The sequence below is a fragment of the Hyperolius riggenbachi genome, chromosome 6 (genome assembly GCF_040937935.1).
Source record: "Hyperolius riggenbachi isolate aHypRig1 chromosome 6, aHypRig1.pri, whole genome shotgun sequence".
Classification (NCBI taxonomy): domain Eukaryota; kingdom Metazoa; phylum Chordata; class Amphibia; order Anura; family Hyperoliidae; genus Hyperolius; species Hyperolius riggenbachi.
In genome coordinates this window covers 349,498,329-349,521,243 of record NC_090651.1, presented here as the reverse complement: position 1 = coordinate 349,521,243, position 22,915 = coordinate 349,498,329, and the positions used below count along the sequence as shown (strand labels likewise).

At 46.4% G+C, this 22,915-nt stretch overlaps 1 protein-coding gene across 5 annotated transcripts in view; it reads left to right on the top strand.

Moving 5' to 3' along the window:
- PHC2 (polyhomeotic homolog 2) overlaps nt 1-22,915 on the top strand; it is a 317,874-nt gene that overhangs the window by 238,158 nt on the left and 56,801 nt on the right. For all 5 annotated transcript variants that reach the window (XM_068241613.1, XM_068241609.1, XM_068241610.1 and 2 more), the window contains 2 exons: nt 10,792-11,126; nt 14,618-14,747. In XM_068241613.1, the coding sequence (XP_068097714.1) occupies nt 10,792-11,126; nt 14,618-14,747 (465 nt within the window). The remainder of the gene's footprint in view (nt 1-10,791; nt 11,127-14,617; nt 14,748-22,915) is intronic.

The window sequence follows — 22,915 nt, the reverse complement described above, 5'->3', positions numbered from 1 at the left end:
TTGCGATTTTTACATCGCAAAAAGCGAAAATGTCTTGAATGCTTGTCTCGATTCAATGTACCTTCTGATTGATTCCGATGAATGTGACAAGGATGATGTGGATCTGGTGATTTATGTGTGGCAGACGATTTTGGATGAGTTGCACACACACCAACCAATTGATTCCAATAAAGAGACATCGTTGTCGGATGATTGTTCCTGCCTTTCTGGGGTAAAGCATGTGAGTCTTGACTTTGTGCAATCTGAAATGAATGAGTGTGCCGCTGTGGTTGATTCCTGTGCGAATCCTTAAGGATTCGCTCCTGACAGTGTGCAGTTTGAATCTGTGCGATCTGATGCCTGTTTCTCGGATGTTCCTGCAGATTGTGATCGGCATGAGTCTGCTGGTTTCCTCAAGGATGTGTGGGATTCTTTGTCATTTAGTAACAGATCTTTGAGATCTTCCGTCTGTGACCCTGCTATGGGGAAAATTTCTCGACTATGCAGCGTCAAAAGTAAAATTAATATGCCTAATAAAGTTTATCCTGTTGATGTCACTATTTCTTCTGCAAATGAGTCTCTGTCTCACCCTGTTCACACCTGTAAGGACCCGTTGCCTGATGACAGTTGCTCCAGTGTTTCGGTCCTAGATGCCTTGCAGTCTGCTCCGCAGATCGCTCAGGTTTGCGCTATGGAAGCATCAGTTTCACAACCTAAAGTGAATTTTGATTCGCAGGTTTTGCGTTCTGATTCCTCGGATTTGACATTGTTAGCCGAATCTAAGAGTGAGACAGCGCTTCGGTTTTGCGTATCTGATGTTGAACCTGCTTTGCCTTATTCAGAGACGTTTTCTCTGAACCTGCCCTGTACCATGAATGAAAACATGTTTTCCTTTCACACTGACGTTTGTGAGCCCCTTTCTTGCTCTGAGGGAAGTGCTGATTCTGCACCCTGTACTCTGGATGAGTCAATGTGGCCTTGCTTAGAATCCCCTGCAGTGTCCCTAGAGGCTCGTCTAGGTATTGCCACTATACTCACCTGTTTTTCTGCAGTTTTGGAGTTACAAGCTAGTTTTACTGCCACACAGAATTCGGGGTACAGTGAGAATGAAGTTAGGGAGTCAGTGTGTGTTCCAGTAAATATTCCTGTACATCCCGCTAATTATGATGAAGTTCAGTCTCAGGTTATGGTGGAACCATTCCTGGGACATCTGCCCTGTCCACAAAACAAAGTTCCAGTTTTGCCCTGTAACTTGGATAGTTCAGAATCCTTCTTAGAAAACCTGGAAAATGATGTTCCTGAGGTCTTGTTTGATGTTCTGGAGGTCTCCGAGTTCCTCCCAAAGGGAGCAGAACTTGTAGGAGATGTCTCCTGTCCCCCAAGTCCTTCTGAGGTGTTGCCCACTTCAGTAGGCATTGCTGTTGTGTTGACTACCTTTGCAGCTCTGGTGGAGCTTCACTCATATGTAGTCAATGATGATATTACAGTCACAGAAAATTCTGAATTTATGTCCGAGTCATCTTTTGAAAGACCAGTACCTGTGACCTCCACTCATGATGATTCTCTGCCCGGTACTGGTTTTGGTCTTGTCGTGCCGGACTCTGAGGTTGGCAGTTCCCCGACATGTCCTGAGGTTTCTCCTGTGCTGGTGTACCCCAGTGTGCTCTGACCCAGAAAGCCCAAGTGTGCCTCGGTTACCAGCGTACTCAGATGCTTCCTCGGTGGAGACATGTTCTGATTTAGCCTGCCTGCTTGCATGCTCAGAAGTGGTCCTTGAAAGTCTTGATCTTGATGGGTGTCCTCGTAATTCTGAGTCTGGAATTGTCATTGGTTCCATAGGGGTTCTTGATAGTTCTCCATGTGAGCCTGGTGATTGTTCTGCCCTCTTGGGATCTCTGTGGAGCTTCAAAAGGTTCTGGGAGATTCCGGGAGAAATTTTGCTTGGTACCCTGGATAAGATCAACGGTGGCTTTTGTGTTGTAAGGGACACTTCGAACAGGTTTTGTGGCAGATTCGGTATTTTCGGACGCTCCTTGGAAGGTGGTGGGTATTGTCTGGAGGGTGTCGATGGCTTCTTCTCTGGTATCCACATTCCTGATGGGTGTTACGCTGAGACTTGTAGTGCTGATGGGCATGTTTCGGTGGCTTCTGTTTCCGATGAGGTCGGTTTCGGGTGGACTGACTCTGGAATTGGACCTTGTCGGGCTGTCCCGACCTTCATGAGTCTTCAGTTTGAGTCTGTTGCTAATAGCACTTTTGAGGGTCGTCTGGAATTCGACCCTGGAGGGGGGGGGGGGGGGGTACTGTGATGATTTGCTCAGCTGCCTGTGCAGGCAGGCAGCTTTTTGACCATTGTGTAGGTTTGCATGCTGCAGGACTCTGGAAAGAAGAGCTTCTGTCAGTTTTGCAGCTTGTGCTTGCAGAGGAATTTGCATACGTTGTCATGCAAATTGCCTGGCCACATTCATTGGAGGCGTGTACTATAAGTACTATGTCTTTCCCACAATGCTTGGCTGGTCATAAGGAGTCTTCCTGTGAAACACTCTGGAGAGTGTCAGCCATGCTCTTTGTTTGAAGATCAGCTTAGAGTAATTCCTGGAAACAGTGCTAGGCAGATTCCCTAATGCAGTTAGGATTGTTTATCTGTTTGTTTGTTCTGTTGCTGTTGTCCTGTCCCAGCGGTGGTCGACAGGAAATGGTTCTGATCTCTGTTCTTGGAGTATAGCTGGTGCAGCGGTTGCTACCAGCTATCTCTTCTGTTCTGTCTCCTTGGATCGCGCTAGCCACTTTTCGCTAGCGATGTGGATCCTTCTGTTCTGTCTTCTGGGATCGCGCTAGCCACTTTTCGCTAGCGCTGTGGATCGTTCTGTTCTGTCTCCTGGGATCGCGCTAGCCACTTTTCGCTAGTGCTGTGGATCCTTCTGTTCTGTCTCCTGGGATCGCGCTAGCCACTTTTCGTTAGTGCTGTGGATCCTTCTGTTCTGCTACTCTGTACCTGGATCGCGCTAGCCACTTTTGCTGGTGCTGTGATTCCTGTCTCTCGCTTGTCCCTGTTTTCGTGTGTCTGTCTTGTCTGCTACGGACGCTTGCTGAGGCTCGGTGAGGTAACCGTTAAGCAAGCGTTCGCGTCCTCTGTTTCATGTTTGTCTGTCGATGGTTAGTTAGGCGTGCTTGTCTCTATTGTGCTTATCACGTGGAGACCGCGCATAACCGCGTGCACTGTTGCGAATGAGTGCGGTGTTTGCGGTTAGCTAGCGTTTGTTATTTTCCGTATCTCCTCATTGTATGTTTTGCTGTGCCTTTGCTACTCTCGTGCTCCGCCTTGCTGTAGCCTTGTGTCACGTCTGGCGATCGCACCTCTCGCGATCGCGTTCCTACTTCATACCTGCTGTGGTGTGTGCACAGTCGCGGGTTGGCGACTAGTTTTATGCACACACACACAACCTGTCCCTTTGCTCGTTCTCATTCGCAATCGCCTCTCTTGCGATTGCGTTCTGCGCTTCGTACAATTCTTGTCTGGCATTTGTGGAGGTACAGAGGATTGGTTCCTCTGCACTCCCCAGCACCATCTGCCGACAGGAATTTCCCTCTACGGGTGCATAGCACCATTTGCTGGGTGCCTGCAAATATACGCTTGTGGAGGATTTCCGCCGTATCAGCGCACGCGTTGTGCGCTGATCACTGAGAAAGTTCCACAATCGTTACAGGGACAAGACAAGGGTGCCCACTTTCGCCTGCGTTATTTGCTCTGGTAATTGAACCCTTGGCAGAGGAAATTAGAAGATCGCCTGACATACAGGGCATAACCATAGCGGGGAAAACGTATAAAGCTAAACTCTTTGCAGATGATCTGTTACTAACACTGACCTCTCCACATACCTCTATACCGAATCTATTAACGCTGGTGAAAGCATTTGGCAAAATCTCGGGCCTATGCCTCAATGTCTGTAAAACAGAAGTCCTCTTTACCAATGTCCCTCGATCTCAAGCAGAACACCTGACATCTTCCTTAAACCTCACTCTACAGCATAAATATATTACATATTTAGGAGTAAAAATCCCCTCAGATCCAGCAGAACTATATGGCATAAATTATAGACCTATGATTTCATTGCTGTTAAGTGACCTACAGAAATGAAATCTTCCTATGATCTCTTGGTCAGGCAGAGTACAGGCGGTGCGCATGAACCTCCTCCCCCGACTTCTATATTTGTTCTGAACCCTCCCTATTATAGTAACCCAGAGCAACCTTAAGGATCTTCAAAACGCAATTTTCAGATTGATTAGCAACAACAAAAAAAGCCGTATAAATCGCGCAACTATGCACTCACATAGAAATAGGGGAGGAATGGGGGTACCCAACCTTTTAACATACTATAAAGCAGCACAAATAGCGCAGTTAGCACAAATACACTCTAAATTTAATTCGCCACTTTTGGCACAAATTGAATCCGATCTATTGCATCCATATTCACTCCCGGCTCTGCAATGGTCCATGTCTCCCTTACCTCCCTCAATAAAATATCAATCACCCCTCTCGGCCCACTCACTTTCTATATGGCGACCTCTCAGGTTCAGAAAACTACAATCAAAAATCCCACCACTCCTCCCGTTATATAGTAACCCTATGTTCAAGCCAGGACTGGACCTACGGGCGTTCAGATGGTGGAAGGATAAGGGGATCACCCACATCAAACACTTGTTTATAAATGATAAACTTCCATCCTGGGACCAGTTTAAAGCTAAAATGGGATTTCCCCCCTCAGAATTTCTGGCAGCAATGCAGATATACCACTTTCTGAAATCCATGGGCCCAACTAACTCTTCCATCCCACAACGCTCATCCTATGAGGCCTGGTGCGACCTTAGACCATTAGAAGGAGGCCTTATATCGCTACTGTACTCCATCCTTTCACAGCCCCTTGCACTTCAAAAACTCAAACCAATGCTAACATGGGAATCTGAGCTGGGAGTTGAACTTACCCCAGAGAGATGGTCCAAATGTTGCACTACCCTCTCTAAGGGTAGTAATTACTTCTCCCACATTGAAACCAATTATAAGGTCCTCCATCGAGCATACATTACACCATTTCAGTTACATGGCATGGACCCAACCAAATCAAAGTTATGCTTCAGAAAGTGTGGTAGAGAAGGAGACATTAAGCATATATGGTGGTTTTGCCCGGTGGTGCAGAAATATTGGGGGGAAGTTACTTCATTAATAAACACTGCGTTGGGGACTTCCCTAGCTCCAGATCCTTGTATACTTCTTTTTGGCGATAAGCCCCCAAAATGGAAGCATCCATATCACCGGTTAGCACAACACGTAGCAAAGGCTGCTAGGTCACACATAGCTAAACAATGGATGCAGCCAACACTCTCCATTCATCTAACTGACAACATAATACTTAATATTATGATCTCCGAAAGGATATTAGCCATCATAAATTATACCTTTGATGTGTTTTTTAAAACTTGGCAACCATGGTTGAGTGCCTCGACTCTTTTAGGATTGCGCTCCTGTGCATTTACATTATGAACTTATGTAAAAACCCCAAGGCTATAAAACCTCATTGTCGCCCTCTTTGCTTTCCTATGCCACATTCCACACAAAAGCAGAATGCATGTATGATACCTGTTTACCTGTTTTTCTTACTATGTTTGTACCTAGCACAGCCCCGATAGGGGCAAGAGAATAATTGCTGTACTGTGTAATTGGTTTTTATTAACCCAATCAAACTATTTGAAACTAATTTATGAAACCACTGACTGACTCCGGGTACCCAAAAAATTGCTTTGACTCCTCGACCCTGGTAGCATTGCAGCCATGCACAAGCAAGTCACAGATGATGGGCCATTCCCACAGTTATCAGGCAGCAGCTTACACTGAAAGCATAGGTCTCACTAACTTGTGCTTTTGAGGTGATCCATGCAAGCCCAGAGTAGTGTGCAGATAGCGCAGGCTACAAGTGGCTGCCAGCCTGCCCACCAACCATGGTTCAAGGGTCTGTGACTGACGTATGATGCATGTGCCCGCCCACTTTCCACTATAGCTGGATTCAGAATACCGCAGGGGCCAAAAAACAGGTTTACTATAACAGAATTTTTATTATATCAGAGTTTACTGTACCAGGCGTTACTCCCATATACTTATAATGGTGCTTGGCTGGGACCTGGTCATTAAGTTTACTATACCTGAATGTTTACTATATCAAAGATTACACTGTAGTTATGTTTTTTTCTTTAGGGAGGTTCCCCAGAAATTCTCTAATCACTTTTGTGTTTGTAGAGATGGAATTGTACTACAAAGTTTCCAAAGGTATTCTCCTTATCCATAATTTCTGAGCTTTCCTGGAGCATTGGAGAAGACGTGATCCAGAAACCCTTGCCTGAACGTATTATTGTGAGAGGTCTCAGGCCTTGTTCAGGCCACATGAGGTTTCAGGGAGGTTTGTATGGGAGGGACTCCGCTCTTAGCAATGAAGTGAACGTGGCTCCAACCAAATATGGAATCCAGTACAAAATCATAAAAACAACAATGGTACAAAGGACTTCAAAAATGTGTTTTTATTAACCATTTCACCTCCAAGGGTTTATCCCCTTAAAAAAAACCGAGCAGTTTTCACCTGTCAGCCCCATTAATTCACCTATAACTTTATTACTACTTATTACAACAAAACAATCTATAGCTTGTTTTTTTCGCCACCAATTAGGCTTTCTTTGGGGGGGGGGGGGTACTTTTTGCTAAGAATTATTTTATTCTAACTGCATTTTAACGGGAATAATTAGAAAAAAAATATTATTTCTCAGTTTTCAGCCATTGTAGTTTTAAAATAATACTACCATAAGTAAAACCCACACATTTTATTTGCCTATTTGTCCCGGTTATTGCAACATTGAAAAATTTCCCCTAGTACAATCTATGGCGCCAATAATTTATTTGGAAATAAAGGTGCATTTTTTGCATCCATCACTAATTACAAGCCCATAATTTAAAAAGTAACAGTAATATACCTTCTTGGCATACATATTAAAAAATGTTCAGTCCCTAAGGTAACTATGTATTTTTTTTTATTGTATATTTATTTTTATTTATTTTTTACAAAAAAAAAATTGGGGGTAACTAATGGGGAGTGTGGGAGGTAAGGGGTTAATGTTAAAAAATGCCCCGCATGCACAGTAGGAGCCTGTGCTGCCACATTTCCTATTGAATTATGCTGCCCCAAATAACACCCCAAATATCTCCTCTTCCACACCTCTTACACTCCCACTATTTTCAGGGTAGATTCTGTGCCAAATTGCAGCCCCCAAGCCCAGCTGGTTCCCGAGATTGGTTTCTGTAATCTATCTCTGGAACCAGCGTGACTCGGGGCTGTAATTTGGCACATAAGTAGTTTGGGGGGTCCACTTCCTACCCTGAAAATTTGGGGTGTGTAGGACATGTGGAAAGGAAAATATTTCAGGGAAATGACCGTAGTTTTCGGACTATAAGACGCACTTTTCCCAAAAGTGGGGGTTAAAAAGTCAGTGTGTCTTATAGTCCGAATACTACATTTTTGATTGAGCCGCATCTGGCCAGTAATAAAAAAAAACACTTTCCCCGCAGCAGCCCCTCCTCACGCTACGTCTCTTATAACCCCAGAGTCCAGAGAATAATAAAACAAACTTTCTCAGCGGCGCCCCTCCCCCCACTGAGCCTCTTGTTGCCCCTGGCAACAACACAATAGCAAATTGTTACTACCGGAGCTGCTCCAATGCCGCTATATGTCTCTCTGATCTCACCGGCAAATGCAGAGTCTGAAGCGCTACAGCGGAAGCCTAATTACCTGTTCCAGCCGCCGCGATCCTCCATCTCGTGTCCTCCCATGCTTGCAGCCTCGCGCTGGCGTCCTCTCACTGCGTGACCCGACGGTGCGCAGTCAGGTCACGTGATGGTGCGCACCGGTAGTAACTAATGGCTATTGTGTTGTTGCCGGGGGCAACAAGAGGCTCAGCGAGGGGAGGGGCGCCACTGACAAAGTTTGTTTTATTATTCTCTGGACTCTGGGGTTATAAGAGACATAGCGGGGGGAGGGGCTGATGCGAGAAAATTGTTTTTGTTATTACTGGCCAGTTGCCAGGGGCTACAGGTTGGGGGGGGGGGGGGCATGGAACATGTATTTTTTCTAATTCTGGGCTGCCAGGAGGAGCCACAGGAGGAGGGACGGGCACCACAGTAAAGCTTTTTTCCCTGCTGTTGCCAGGGGATACAAAAGCTTGAGGGGGGGGAGGGGTGCCAGTGTAACTCGGAAGCAGTTGGGGTTAATGTAGCTGAGGAAGGCAGCAGGGGTTAATTTAGATGGGCAGTGTAGCTTAGGAGATAGAGCTAGCTCGGGGAGGGAAAGCTCCATAAGACACCCCTGCACCATAGATGCACCTAGGTTTAGTTATATATTTTTTTCCTGATTTTTGTCCTTAAAACCCCGGTGCGTCTTATGGTCCGAAAAATACGGTACTTTTAAGTCCCCACTGAGTATGCGTGAAAGGCAGTGTGGAGGGGAGCTTCCGGGCAACGCGATCAGACATAACATGGTGCTATCTCATTCACACGAGGACTCAGATGATTTCCCGTCTAGCGATCGGCGGTGGTAACGAGCGTGGGGGATGAGCGGGAGTGTGCGCGGCAGCAAGGGACGTAGTAGCTACATCCCTGCAAGGAGATATGGGGAAATGCAGGGATGAAGTTTGCACTATTTGCTCCTGGTTTTTTCCTATTTTTTATTCTTGGAGCTAAGGGAAACCCCATCAAGCTTTATTTAATATTAAATGTGTTTGGAGTCCTCACACTGTACCACCACCTTATGCATCTCCTGATGTCATATCACCCGACTGTACTGATGGACAGATCTCACTATCGCTTGATGGAGCAGCGGTTACCATGGAAACAGCATCCACTTCACATCCTTATTAATAAATAATGAGCACTTCCAAAGCTGTGGTAACCCTTCCCCCACCATACACATTACGAGGGGTACGTTATTGTGAAGGCCATTCAGCCTCCACACAATAAAGTCTTAGATTTTGTGACCAGAAGTGGCCGTTGCTTTAGTGTTCGTGTTCTAAAAGTTTGTGGGAAAAGTTTTGAGTTATAGTAAAGATAATCCTCAGGGAGGTGGTGATTTAATTGCATCATAGCATATGTTGTGGTGATAATCCGGTTCTATTCCTTCCACTTACAGTATATGGATCCTGCAGATCCAGCGGGTTTCTTATGGGCACCCTGAGTATCAGGTGATGCCTTGGTCTCACAGGAGGTGCTATGCTTGGCTGGTCACATGACATCATGTAGTATGGCTATGTGTGTTTATATACATCGCCCTGCCTCTCAAACCTGCTGCCTGGGTGTCAATCTTGACTCAGTATTCTCCTTCATCCCCCACATCCAGACCGTCTCCAGGTCCTGCTACTTCCATCTCCGCAACACTACCCAACCCCTGACACTTGCCAGCTCCTGGTCCATGCTCTGGTCATCTCCCATCCAGACCACTGCAATGCCATCCTTTCTGGACTTCCTCAGATCAGACTCCACCTCCTGCAATCCATTGCTAGGCTCAATCACCCCTCCCTCTGCTCTTTTTCAGCTGCCCATCTTTGCAGGTTCTTTCACTGGCTCCCTGCCCCCCTCAGAATTACATGTGAACTGCTCTGCCTGGCATACAAACCCATCCACCATACCTCCCCTCCATACAACTCCAATCTCATCCAGAGATATTCCCCAACCCGCTTCTTCCGATCCTCCAACACTCCATGGATGTCCACCTCTTACATCACTTGTTCACTTGTGAGGCTCCAGGACTTTTGCAGAGCAGCTCCTTCTCTATGGAACTCCACCCCCCCCCCCCCTTTCAACTCACTCAAGCAGGTCTTAAATACCTATCTGTTCACCATAGCCTACCTGTCATCTTCATAACTCCAATTCCACAACCCCGCCCCCCCCACACACACACACCCACACTGAACTGTCACCCCACCTCCCCTGATGTGTCCCTCTCCCCACCTCTTAGATTGTAAGCCTGTTTTGGCAGGGCCCTCCTCCCCGTGTGCTTTTCTTTGCCACCACATGGACTCAGTGACTCATCTGCTAAATGTATCCATACACTGCAATCTGCGCACCATCGTTTATCGTTACATGATTATTTTGTGTACCATTGTTTAACCACTTAAGTGCCAGCGGCCCCTTAAGGACCAGAGGCCGCTGGTACCATAAATGACCGAATAACGAGGAATCGCCGCACATACCCTCAGGCCATCCACTCTACCATCTTTATGACGGCAGAGTTCCTGCGAGCCGGTCAGGAGCCGCTTTCATTGGCTCCTGACCGTGTAATCAATGTAAGCCAATGGGTGTTGCTTACATTGATAGACAGGGTCAGGAGCCAATGCAATCGGCTCCTGACCGGCTCACAGGGCTCTGCAGTTAGAGAGACGGAAGGGTGAGTGAGCTGCGGCAGGCAGAAAGTGGCGGGAGCGGCAAGAACGCACAGCAGCGTGAGCTGAAATCTATGCCCTGGTAGCCACATCAGCATCAAAACAGGGCGTAGATTTTAACTAGCGTTGTCCTTAACTGGTTAACATTGTAATGTTCCTATGTAACATTGCTTAATGTTGTAATGGCTCCCCTATTGTTCAGCTCTGTGTAATATGTTTGTGCTTTATAAATTAAGTTTCAAAATAATATTAATAATAATAATATTGTGTGAAATTGATGTCCACTTTGCTGTTTGAGACAATACAGGAGATGTGATTCTATATGTAAATATATTCTCTTTGCAGCTTATTCTACACAGCTGATACAAGAACCAAAGCCCATTATGCAGCAATTTGTCATCCAGAGACAGCCACCAGTTACCCCCCGTCCAGGGCTGCCCATCACCCAGCCCCTCACACACCAGCCACAGGTGTGCCAAGGTCTCTCCTCTCCACCCATCACATCCCAAGCCTCACTGGAACCGCCATCCTCAAGCGTGGAGTCCAACACACAGCGACCAAGCAACATCCTTCCACTCATCCAGTGCCCAAGCTTGTGTAGCCAAGATGGCGCGGTCCAGCGCAGACTCCTCCCACCCAGTTCAGCCGTCATCCTCCATATCCCCAACACGCCAGCTTTGGTGAGTAAGCATACAGACCTGCGTGCTGTAGTATTGTGTGGGGACAGACATGAAGCATATACCGTATAGTGATTGTAATAAATCATTGTCTGCCGGGGGGCTTTATAGTTCCTGTGACAATTCAGGGGTGTCAGGATGGAGAGGGGAAGCACACAGTGACAGTCATAGCTGAACATGACAGACGGGGTGCTTATTGGGCACACACTACACACTACTCCTTCCCATTCAATCCCATAACCCCTCCCCTTAACATAGTAACCCCTCCCCACTCAATCCATAACACCTTCCCATCTCAATCCAATAAACGGGGTGCTTATTGGGCACACACTACACACTACTTCTTCCCGTTCAATCCCATAACCCCTCCACTTAACATAGTAACTGCTCCCCACTCAATCCATAACACCTTCCCATCTCAATCCAATAAATCCTCCCCCCTCAATCACACAACACCTTCTCTTAATCCCATAATCCCTTCTCTCAATCACACAACACCTCCCCTTCTCAATTCCATAACCCCTCCCCCCTCAACCGAGCAGCCGATCCATACTACTGTCCCAGCGCTGGAACAAAGAGAGGGACGAGAAGATTCTGGAGGATCCAGAGGCTTCCTTCCACTGAGGTAAGTATCTAACTTTTTCTTTACTAAATCTCACTGGTTTGTGTTAAAGGTTATCCGAATATAAAAAAAAAAAAAAGCACCCAAAAAGAGTGAATATATACATCCACATCGGCATCCACTCCTCTGTTTCCACCTGCAAAGCTCAGTTTATCCCCGTTTCGTCCCGTACTAGGGCCCAACCAATAAGTGGTTGGGACCTTGGAGCTGGATGTTCTAGCTTTCGCACATTTGCAGCTGGCTTATGGACACTGCTCGGGCTGCACTCTGGCTTTCTCATGTTCACATCACTATCAACAGTGCACAAAAAGATGGGAATGTGGCCAGAGCGGTGTCCTGGAGCCAAGCATGCATGCGCAAAAGCTAGAATATCTGGTTCAAAGGTCCTGAACACTTTTGCTTGGGTCCTAGTCCGGGAAGAATTGTGAATAAACGGAGGCTTGTGGGGAGAAACAGAGGACACAGTCCAGGAGTGGATGCCATTGTGGATGTGTGTATATATTCTTTTTGGGTGCTTTTATTTAAACTTGGATATCCTTTAAAGAGGAGCTGTCAGGCATACTATCTAAAAAGTACATTTATAAGTAGATAAATACTTGCTCTACTTACATAACATATGTATTCCACTGTCCATGGCTTGATTTTAGCGATTCTTCTACAGTAAAAAAAAGAGGAAATCCTTCTTAGCATTTCCCATTTTAACTGTGGCTATTTTGAAGCCAATCCTGATGTAGTTTCCTCCCTTACTCTCCTCTGCCTGATTGTGTATGCATTGCCCACCCTCCACTATAGAACGTGCATTGTCTCAGCATGAGAAATACTGGCTAATCAGAGAGGAACAGAGGTGTGGGAGGGGAAAACAGGAGGGGAAGAGGCTTCAGCCAATCAGACTGCATTAGTTAAGTCTGAGGGGAAGTACAGAAGCAAAAAAGGACAACCCAGCATGCAAAGTACCAAGTAAGAGTCAGGTAAACTGGGGAATGATTATTTATCAACAAGAAAAGTAATAGTGATTTTAACTTTTGGATTGCCTGATTAGCATCCTTATTACTTGTTTACCAGATAAAAATAAAGAATTGATTTTATGCCCGACAGTTACACTTTAAGTTCTCTTCAGCACAGCAAGTGAACTGCAAGTTCTCAGCAGGAATATAAAACGTTTAGGCTTTAGCAGATGTTAAGCAAGAGTTTACTCATGGGACTTGATTCACAAAGCAGTGCTAACTGTTAGCACGCCTGTGAAAAGCCCCTTAGCGTGCCTAAAAGAACTTTTTGCGCGCGAAAAACATCACGCGCAAAGTTATGCGCGCAAAACTTTATGTGTGCAACCCTTTATGCGCATAGTAAACCTTTATGTGCGCATAACGGTTTACGCGCGTAAAGTTTTGCGCGCAAAACTCTGTGCGCGATTTCTTAAAGCTTTGTGCAGGCTAACTACTAGTTAGCACGCACAAAGCCTTTAGGCGTGCTAACTAGGTTAGCACCGCTTTGTGAATCGAGCCCATGGAGACTAGATAAGCTCCCATCCTTCAGCCTGTCATTGCTCTATGCCTGGGCTTGGCCTAGTTGGGTCAGGAGTGCATAGAAGTTAATGAAATGTTGTTTATGTGAGTTCTACTAGGTACACACTATGCAATTTTCCGTCAGGTTAACTGGTATTCTGATGGGAAGTTGCATTGTGTGTACATGTCCAAACTGCTCCCAATCAATAATGGATCGATTTTTAGATCATTACTTCACAAAATCGATTCCGTTATGGATCGGGAGCAGATCAGAGAAGTGGAAAATAATAGTTGGCACCCGTTGGTTTGGTAGGAGGCTGCACTGTGAGTACCTAGCATTAGAGTCTGTGGATAGTAAAAGGGATTTTTGTTTGCTATTTTATTTTGCTTTTGCATTATTTCTTTACTTGTAGTGTATTTAGCTATAAATAAAGTTTGCATGGGTGTTGAACAGTATTGGAGCCTTTAGTGCCTGTGATTGCTGGGCTATGTAGGGAGCTCAAGCACCCCGTTTCCTACCTGATCCCTTACACAGGTTAGACCTTCACCCTCCCAAGACTTGGGTGGCCTGGCTTCATCTCAGAAGTCGCCTGATGCTCTTACCTTCCAACGCTCTGAACAGAACACAGTTGACTAAACCTTGTAATACTCTCCACTCTTGATAATCAGGCAATCCATTCATGAAACAAACATATGCATTCACAGCAGAGCAGGGACAAGGTCCTCCAGCACCCAAGGCTGAGACACCAAAGTGCGCCCCTCCATCCCTCCCTCCCCAGCCGTCACACACTGATTGTTATTAGACTAAGAGGTGCCACAGGGCCCACAATCTCCCCAACACCTTAATATCTAGTTATCTGCATTGCAGTCACTGCTATGTATCCCTTTTTCTTATTTCTTTCTGCTTCAAACACAATTAGGAATGACTGCTGAATTAATTGTGCGCCCCCTCCTACACTGCGCCCTGAGGCTGGAGCCTCTCCAGCCTATGCCTCGGCCCGGCCCTGATTCACAGCATCTGACTACTCTGGGGAGAGAGGGAAACCTGTAGCTGAACATTTATCACTCCCTACTCCTCTTGATGAACAGGCACATAGGCACATCCCATTGTCTGCTTTTCTGTATTGGGCTCCTTTGTGTAGAGATGAAACTGAGCTGAACAGGGCATGGTACAATATTGCTAGCAGCCAGCAGACAAAGCCATTAAGCAGGCCATTCTGAGACTGTTGCACTCCAGGACTGTACTTTTACCAATCTGTGCCCGTATGTCTGTAGAAAAGTCTGTAAGGAAGGGAAGAGGTTGAGCAATAAGGTTTTCCTTTTTAGGGACATTTCTTGCACACTACTTATTTGTGGCTTCTTCTCTATAGACAAATCCTATGCCGAATCGTCTCCATAAACATGGCAACTTCTCCGAAACTCATCTGCCCCCATCAGCCCAGATCCCGGCTACTGTACCCCTTACCCATACCAGCGAGTGCCACAGAGCCATGCTACATGGTAAGACATGATTACTATATATATTCTGTATACTCTGAACTTAACACACTGTGAACTCTGCATCACTAAGTCCCACAGGATCCCACCTCACTGCTTACCCTACACTACAGGATCTCACATAACTGCTTACACTATATTACAGGATCCCACCACACTGCTTACACTATACTACAGGATCCCACCTCACTGCTTACCCTACATTACAGGATCTCACATAACTGCTTACTCTATATTACAGGATCCCACCACACTGCTTACACTATACTACAGGATCCCACCTCACTGCTTACCCTACATTACAGGATCTCACATAACTGCTTACTCTATATTACAGGATCCCACCTCACTGCTTACACTATACTACAAGATCCCACCACACTGCTTACCCTACATTACAGGATCTCACATCACTACTTACTCTATATTACAGGATCCCACCACACTGCTTACACTATACTACAGGATCCCACCTCACTGCTTACCCTACATTACAGGATCTCACATAACTGCTTACTCTATATTACAGGATCCCACCTCACTGCTTACACTATACTACAAGATCCCACCACACTGCTTACCCTACATTACAGGATCTCACATAACTGCTTACTCTATATTACAGGATCCCACCACACTGCTTACACTATACTACAGGATCCCACCTCACTGCTTACCCTACATTACAGGATCTCACATAACTGCTTACTCTATATTACAGGATCCCACCACACTGCTTACACTATACTACAGGATCCCACCTCACTGCTTACCCTACATTACAGGATCTCACATAACTGCTTACTCTATATTACAGGATCCCACCACACTGCTTACACTATACTACAGGATCCCACCACACTGCTTACCCTACATTACAGGATCTCGCATCACTGCCTGCTCTATATTACAGGATCCCACCTCACTGCTTACTCTATATTACAGGATCCCACCTCACTGCTTACACTACATTACAGGATCTCACATCACTGCTTACTCTATATTACAGGATCCCACCACACTGCTTACACTATACTACAGGATCCCACCACACTGCTTACTCTACATTACAGGATCTCACCACACTGCTTACTCTACATTACAGGATCTCACCTCACTGCTTACTCTATATTACAGGATCCCACCACACTGCTTACACTATACTACAGGATCCCACCACACTGCTTACTCTACATTACAGTATCCCACCACACTGCTTACTCTACATTACAGGATCCCACCACACTGCTTACTCTACATACAGTATCCCACCACACTGCTTACTCTATATTACAGGATCCCACCACACTGCTTACTCTACATTACAGGATCCCACCACACTGCTTACTCTACATACAGTATCCCACCACACTGCTTACTCTATATTACAGGATCTCCCACCACACTGCTTACACTATACTACAAGATCCCCCCACACTGCTTACTCTACATTACAGGATCTCACATCACTGCTTACTCTATATTACAGGATCTCACCACACTGCTTACTTTACATTACAGGATCTCACATCACTGCTTACTCTATATTACAGGATCTCCCACCACACTGCTTAATCTATATTACAGGATCCCACCTCACTGCTTACTCTACATTACAGGATCCCACCTCACTGCTTATTCTATATTACAGGATCCCACATCACTGCTTACTCTATATTACAGGATCCCACCTCACTGCTTACCCTACATTACAGGATCCCACCTCACTGCTTACCCTACATTACATGATCCCACCACACTGCTTACACTATACTACAGGATCCCACCTCACTGCTTACCCTACATTACAGGATCTCACATAACTGCTTACTCTATATTACAGGATCCCACCACACTGCTTACTCTATATTACAGGATCCCACCACACATTACAGGATCCCACCTCACTGCTTACACTATACTACAGGATCCCACCTCACTGCTTACCCTACATTACAGGATCTCACATAACTGCTTACTCTATATTACAGGATCTCCCACCACACTGCTTACTCTACATTACAGGATCTCACCACACTGCTTACTCTACATTACAGGATCCCACCACACTGCTTACTCTACATACAGTATCCCACCACACTGCTTACTCTATATTACAGGATCTCCCACCACACTGCTTACTCTATATTACAGGATCCCACCTCACTGCTTACTCTACATTACAGGATCCCACCTCACTGCTTATTCTATATTACAGGATCTCACATCACTGCTTACTCTATATTACAGGATCCCACCTCACTGCTTACACTATACTACAGGATCCCACCTCACTGCTTACCCTACATTACAGGATCTCACATAACTGCTTACTCTATATTACAGGATCCCACCGCACATTACAGGATCCCACCTCACTGCTTACACTATACTACAGGATCCCACCTCACTGCTTACCCTACATTACAGGATCTCACATAACTGCTTACTCTATATTACAGGATCCCACCACACTGCTTACACTATACTACAGGATCCCACCACACATTACAGGATCCCACCACACTGCTTACTCTATATTACAGGATCCCACCACACTGCCTGCTCTATATTACAGGATCCCACCACACTGCTTACTCTACATTACAGGATCTCACCACACTGCTTACTCTACATTACAGGATCCCACCACACTGCTTACTCTACATTACAGGATCCCACCACACTGCTTACTCTACATTACATGATCCCACCACACTGCTTACTCTACATTACATGATCCCACCACACTGCTTACTCTATATTACAGGATTTCCCACCACACTGCTTACTCTATATTACAGGATCTCCCACCTCACTGCTTACCCTACATTACAGGATCCCACCACACTGCTTACACTATACTACAGGATCCCACCACACTGCTTACCCTACATTACAGGATCTCACATCACTGCTTACTCTATATTACAGGATCCCACCTCACTGCTTACTCTACATTACAGGATCCCACCACACTGCATACTCTATATTACAGGACCACACCTCACTGCTTACTCTATACTACAGGATCTCACCACACTGCTTACTCTATACTACAGGATCCCACCTCACTGCTTACTCTATATTACAGGATCTCACCACACTGCTAACTCTATACTACTGGATCCCACCTCACTGCTTACTCTATATTACAGGATCTCACCACACTGCTTACTCTACATTACAGGATCTCACCACACTGCTTACTCTACATTACAGGATCTCACATCACTGCTTACTCTATATTACAGGATCTCACCACACTGCTGACTCTATACTACTGGATCCCACCTCACTGCTTACCCTACATTACAGGATCTCACATAACTGCTTACTCTATATTACAGGATCCCACCACACTGCTTACACTATACTACAAGATCCCACCACACTGCTTACTCTACATTACAGGATCCCACCACACTGCTTACTCTACATTACAGGATCTCACCACACTGCTTACTCTACATTACAGGATCCCACCTCACTGCTTACTCTATATTACAGGATCCCACCACACTGCTTACTCTATATTACAGGATCCCACCACACTGCTTACTCTACATTACAGGATCTCACCACACTGCTTACTCTATATTACAGGATATCACCACACTGCTGACTCTATACTACAGGATCCCACCTCACTGCTTACTCTATACTACAGAATCTCACATAACTGCTTACTCTATATTACAGGATCCCACCACACTGCTTACACTATACTACAAGATCCCACCACACTGCTTACTCTACATTACAGGATCTCACCACACTGCTTACTCTATATTACAGGATCCCACCACACTGCTTACTCTACATTACATGATCCCACCACACTGCTTACTCTATATTACAGGATTTCCCACCACACTGCTTACTCTATATTACAGGATCTCCCACCTCACTGCTTACCCTACATTACAGGATCCCACCACACTGCTTACACTATACTACAGGATCCCACCACACTGCTTACCCTACATTACAGGATCTCACATCACTGCTTACTCTATATTACAGGATCCCACCTCACTGCTTACTCTACATTACAGGATCCCACCACACTGCATACTCTATATTACAGGATCTCACCACACTGCTGACTCTATACTACTGGATCCCACCTCACTGCTTACTCTATACTACAGAATCTCACCACATTGCTTACTCTATACTACAGGATCCCACCACACTGCTTACTCTATTAGGGTGACCATATTTTGATTTCCAAAAAAGAGGACGATCACAACAGCATGTGGGCGTGGTTATGGGTGGGGCCAAATATACAAGACCTTAGCAGTGTACTGTCCAACTTCGCGGGCATGGAGGGCTGTTTTTTTTCCAGACCACATGGTGGAGGGCCGGCCGACCACAAAATGCAATTAGACAACAATGACTGTCAAAATGATAAATGCTGCAACCGTTAACTCTGAGGAATGAAATGCAACAACAGTTTTCTCCGACACATAACTGCACAAACTGTTACCTCTGGCAGAGGTATCTTTTAGAGCAGAAAGCATGTTCTGAGTTCAGGTCCACTTTAATAAAGGGCACTAGCCAACCCGCGTCGTAGCATACGCCGCATCTATCTATCTAATAGAGTACGTGCCTCAACCTTGAAGCAAGAAGAAGTAGGCTTTCCATGAGAAAATGTATGCGTGCTCAAACACCAAGTTTAACCCTAGCAAGTCTGGCTTTGCAAATCCGGCCTAATTGGCTATTCATGAGGCAATGCTCATGCAAATATGCATTTGCTTTCGCATGCCAAACTATGCAGGGTCAAAAAAACAATACTGCAAAGTGCTCTCTCGCTGCCTGGGAACCACAGCGGCACCCCGGAGTGGGAGGCTGGGTGGCGCAGCCGCCCCCCCCCCCCCCCCCACAAGCGTGGCCAGCGCTAGGGAGAGCCGTCCGCACCCACCTCCTAATATTAAAAACAGCCACTTACCTTAACGTCCATTGGGTTCTGCTACATGCGCATTAATTTTCTCATGGCAAGCATTTTGTGCAGTTTGTATCCTTTGGAGGCAGGTGGTGGATGGCTTGCTCCGGTGGTGTGAACCCTGGAGTGAGTGCGCCTGTCCCCCCCCTCTGGAGTGCTGTATGTGAGCCAGCCCTGAGCTCTAAAGCTCGGGGTGACCCATGCTTCTCTCCTTTCTCATGTGGTGCCCCCAAATTAATGTGCATTTAGCAGAACGCAATGGACGTTAAGGTAAGTGCCTGTTTTTAATATTAGGAGGTGGGTGCAGACGGCTCTCCCCGGCGCTGGCCACACTTGGGGGGGGGGGGGGGGGGTCGTCCACGCCACCCAGCCTCCCCCTCCGGGGTGCCGCTGTGGTTTACAGGCAGTGAGAGAGCCTGGGACCCTGCAGTCCCCCCCAGTTGTATAAAAAGGGGGCATTGGGAATCCTCCCCGTGGCGCTCCTGGAGGCCTGGAGCACACCAAAAACTGCTAGCAGATCCGCAAAATGCTAGCAGATTTTGAAACGCTTTTTCTTATTTTTCTGTAGCATTTCACCTAGTATTTTGCGGTTTTGTAAAGCGTTTTTGGTGTAGTAGATTTCATATATTGTTACAGTAAAGCTGTTACTGAACAGCTTCTGTAACAAAAACGCCTGCAAAACCGCTCTGAACTGCCGTTTTTCAGAGCGGTTTGCGTTTTTCCTATACTTTGGAGGCAGAAACGCCTCCGCAATCCAAAAAATGCCTCACCTCACGAGTATGCGTTTCAGCAAAACGTCTCCCGCTCTGGTGTGCACCAGCCCATTGAAATACATTACCCAAGCTATCCGCAGCCGCAAGTGGATCGCAAAACGCTGCCGAACCGCTCTGGTGTGCACTAAGCCGGATAGTGCTAATGTAGCATGTAGCAGGGTGACTGCTTTGTGGTATTGGTTTGTGCATGCATTTGCATGAGCATTGCCTCATGAATAGCCAATTAGGCCAGATTTGCAATGTCAGACTTGCTAGGGTAAGGCCTCTTTTCCATGGACTGTGAATAGGCAGTGAAATGGCTCTCAAACTCTCACAACTGCTCACTGCTGCCTGGTAACTGCTCACTGCTGCCTGGTAACGGCTTGCTGCTGCCTGGTAACTGCTTGCTGCTGCCTGGTAACTGCCTGGTAACTGCTCACTGCTGCCTGGTAACGGCTTGCTGCTGCCTGGTAACTGCTTGCTGCTGCCTGGTAACTGCTTGCTGCTGCCTGGTATCTGCTCACTGCTGCCTGGTAACTGCTTGCTGCTGCCTGGTAACTGCTTGCTGCTGCCTGGTAACTGCTTGCTGCTGCCTGGTAACTGCTCGTTGCTGCCTGGTAACTGCTCACTGCTGCCTGGTATCTGCTCACTGCTGCCTGGTAACTGCTTGCTGCTGCCTGGTGACTGCTTGCTGCTGCCTGGTAACTGCTTGCTGCTGCCTGGTAACTGCTTGCTGCTGCCTGGTAACTGCTTGCTGCTGCCTGGTATCTGCTTGCTGCTGCCTGGTAACTGCTTGTTGCTGCCTGGTATCTGCTCACTGCTGCCTGGTAACTGCGTGCTGAGCACACAGCTCAACAGTCCGTGGAAAAGAGGCCTTAAACTTGGTGTTTGAGCACGCATAAATTTTCTCATGCAAAGTACTTCTTCTTGTTTGAAGGTTGAGGCACTTAGTCTAATATATATATATAGATTATGCTGTTGTGTAGTTGTGGACCTTTTAGGGCAGAAAGCAAGTTCTGAGTTCAGGTCCACTTTAATTAATAACTGTCTATCTTTTAGGGCAGAGAGGATGTTCTGAGCTCATCTAGCACTCACCCCTCCATAGACAACCCTTCTCCTGCTCTGCTCCTCCGAGTGTTCCCAGCCCCACCTCCTGACTCCCTCCACGCTGATTTTCTCTGCCTCCACCCTCTGCTCTCTCTGGTTCCATGTGATGCAGAGAGTCTCTGGCAGGCTGCTCCTCTGGCTGCTCCCATGAGTCGACTCATGAGTCAAAGATTGCTGGCCTAGATTCTAGGCCAGCAATCTTTGACTCATGAGTCGACTCATGACTCACAGAAGCAGCCAGAGGAGCAGCCTGCCAGAGACTCTCTGGCAGAGACTTGTCTCTAGCCCAGAATAGTGGTTAGGTTAGTGATGGGAAGTCCGGCTCACTAAAGAGCCGCAATGTAGTGGCTAATTGCTCATCTCGCTGGTGTTCGGCTCTCTTCACCCGGACATTTCAAAAACCCGGGAGGACTGCCTGGACAGGTCAGAAAAAGTGGACCTGTCCGGGCAAGAGAGGACGCCTGGTCAGCCTATACTACAGGATCTCACCACACTGCTTACTCTATATTACAGGATCCCACCTCACTGCTTACTCTACATACAGTATCCCACCACACTGCTTACTCTATATTACAGGATCTCCCACCACACTGCTTACTCTATATTACAGGATCCCACCTCACTGCTTACTCTATATTACAGGATCCCACCTCACTGCTTACTCTACATTACAGGATCCCACCTCACTGCTTATTCTATATTACAGGATCCCACCACACTGCTTACTCTATATTACGGGATCCCACCACACTGCTTACTCTATACTACAGGATCCCACATCACTGCTTACTCTATATTACAGGATCCCACCACACTGCTTAAGGTGCGTACACACATGCGACTATAGTCGTTTGTAACGATCGTTCCCCGATCTTTACCAACGACGATCGTTACAAAAAACGAACCACCGACTATTAAGGCAAACGACGAACGAGCCAAATCGCTACAAAAGAAAGTTCTGTCTCGGCGGATTTTAACCAACGACGATCGTTTGCAAAAGTAGTACATCGTTGGAAACGGTCGTTCGTACTAGGCTTGACATGCGCATTTCACTATTTCACCATGGAACTTCTCATTTTTATGCGCAGGCGCAATAGTTGCTTTCTGTGATGTAACGTTCGTTCTAACGATCAGATCGTTACACACATTTTAAAACTATCTTTACTTAGGTCGTTCTTTCATCAATTAAAAGTTCGTTCGTCGTTCTTAACGAACGATCGTTGTCGCATGTGTGTACGTAGCATTACTCTGTATTACAGGATCCCACCACACTGCTTACTCTACATTACAGGATCCCACCTCACTGCTTACTCTACATTACAGGATCCCACCTCACTGCTTACTCTACATTACAGGATCCCACC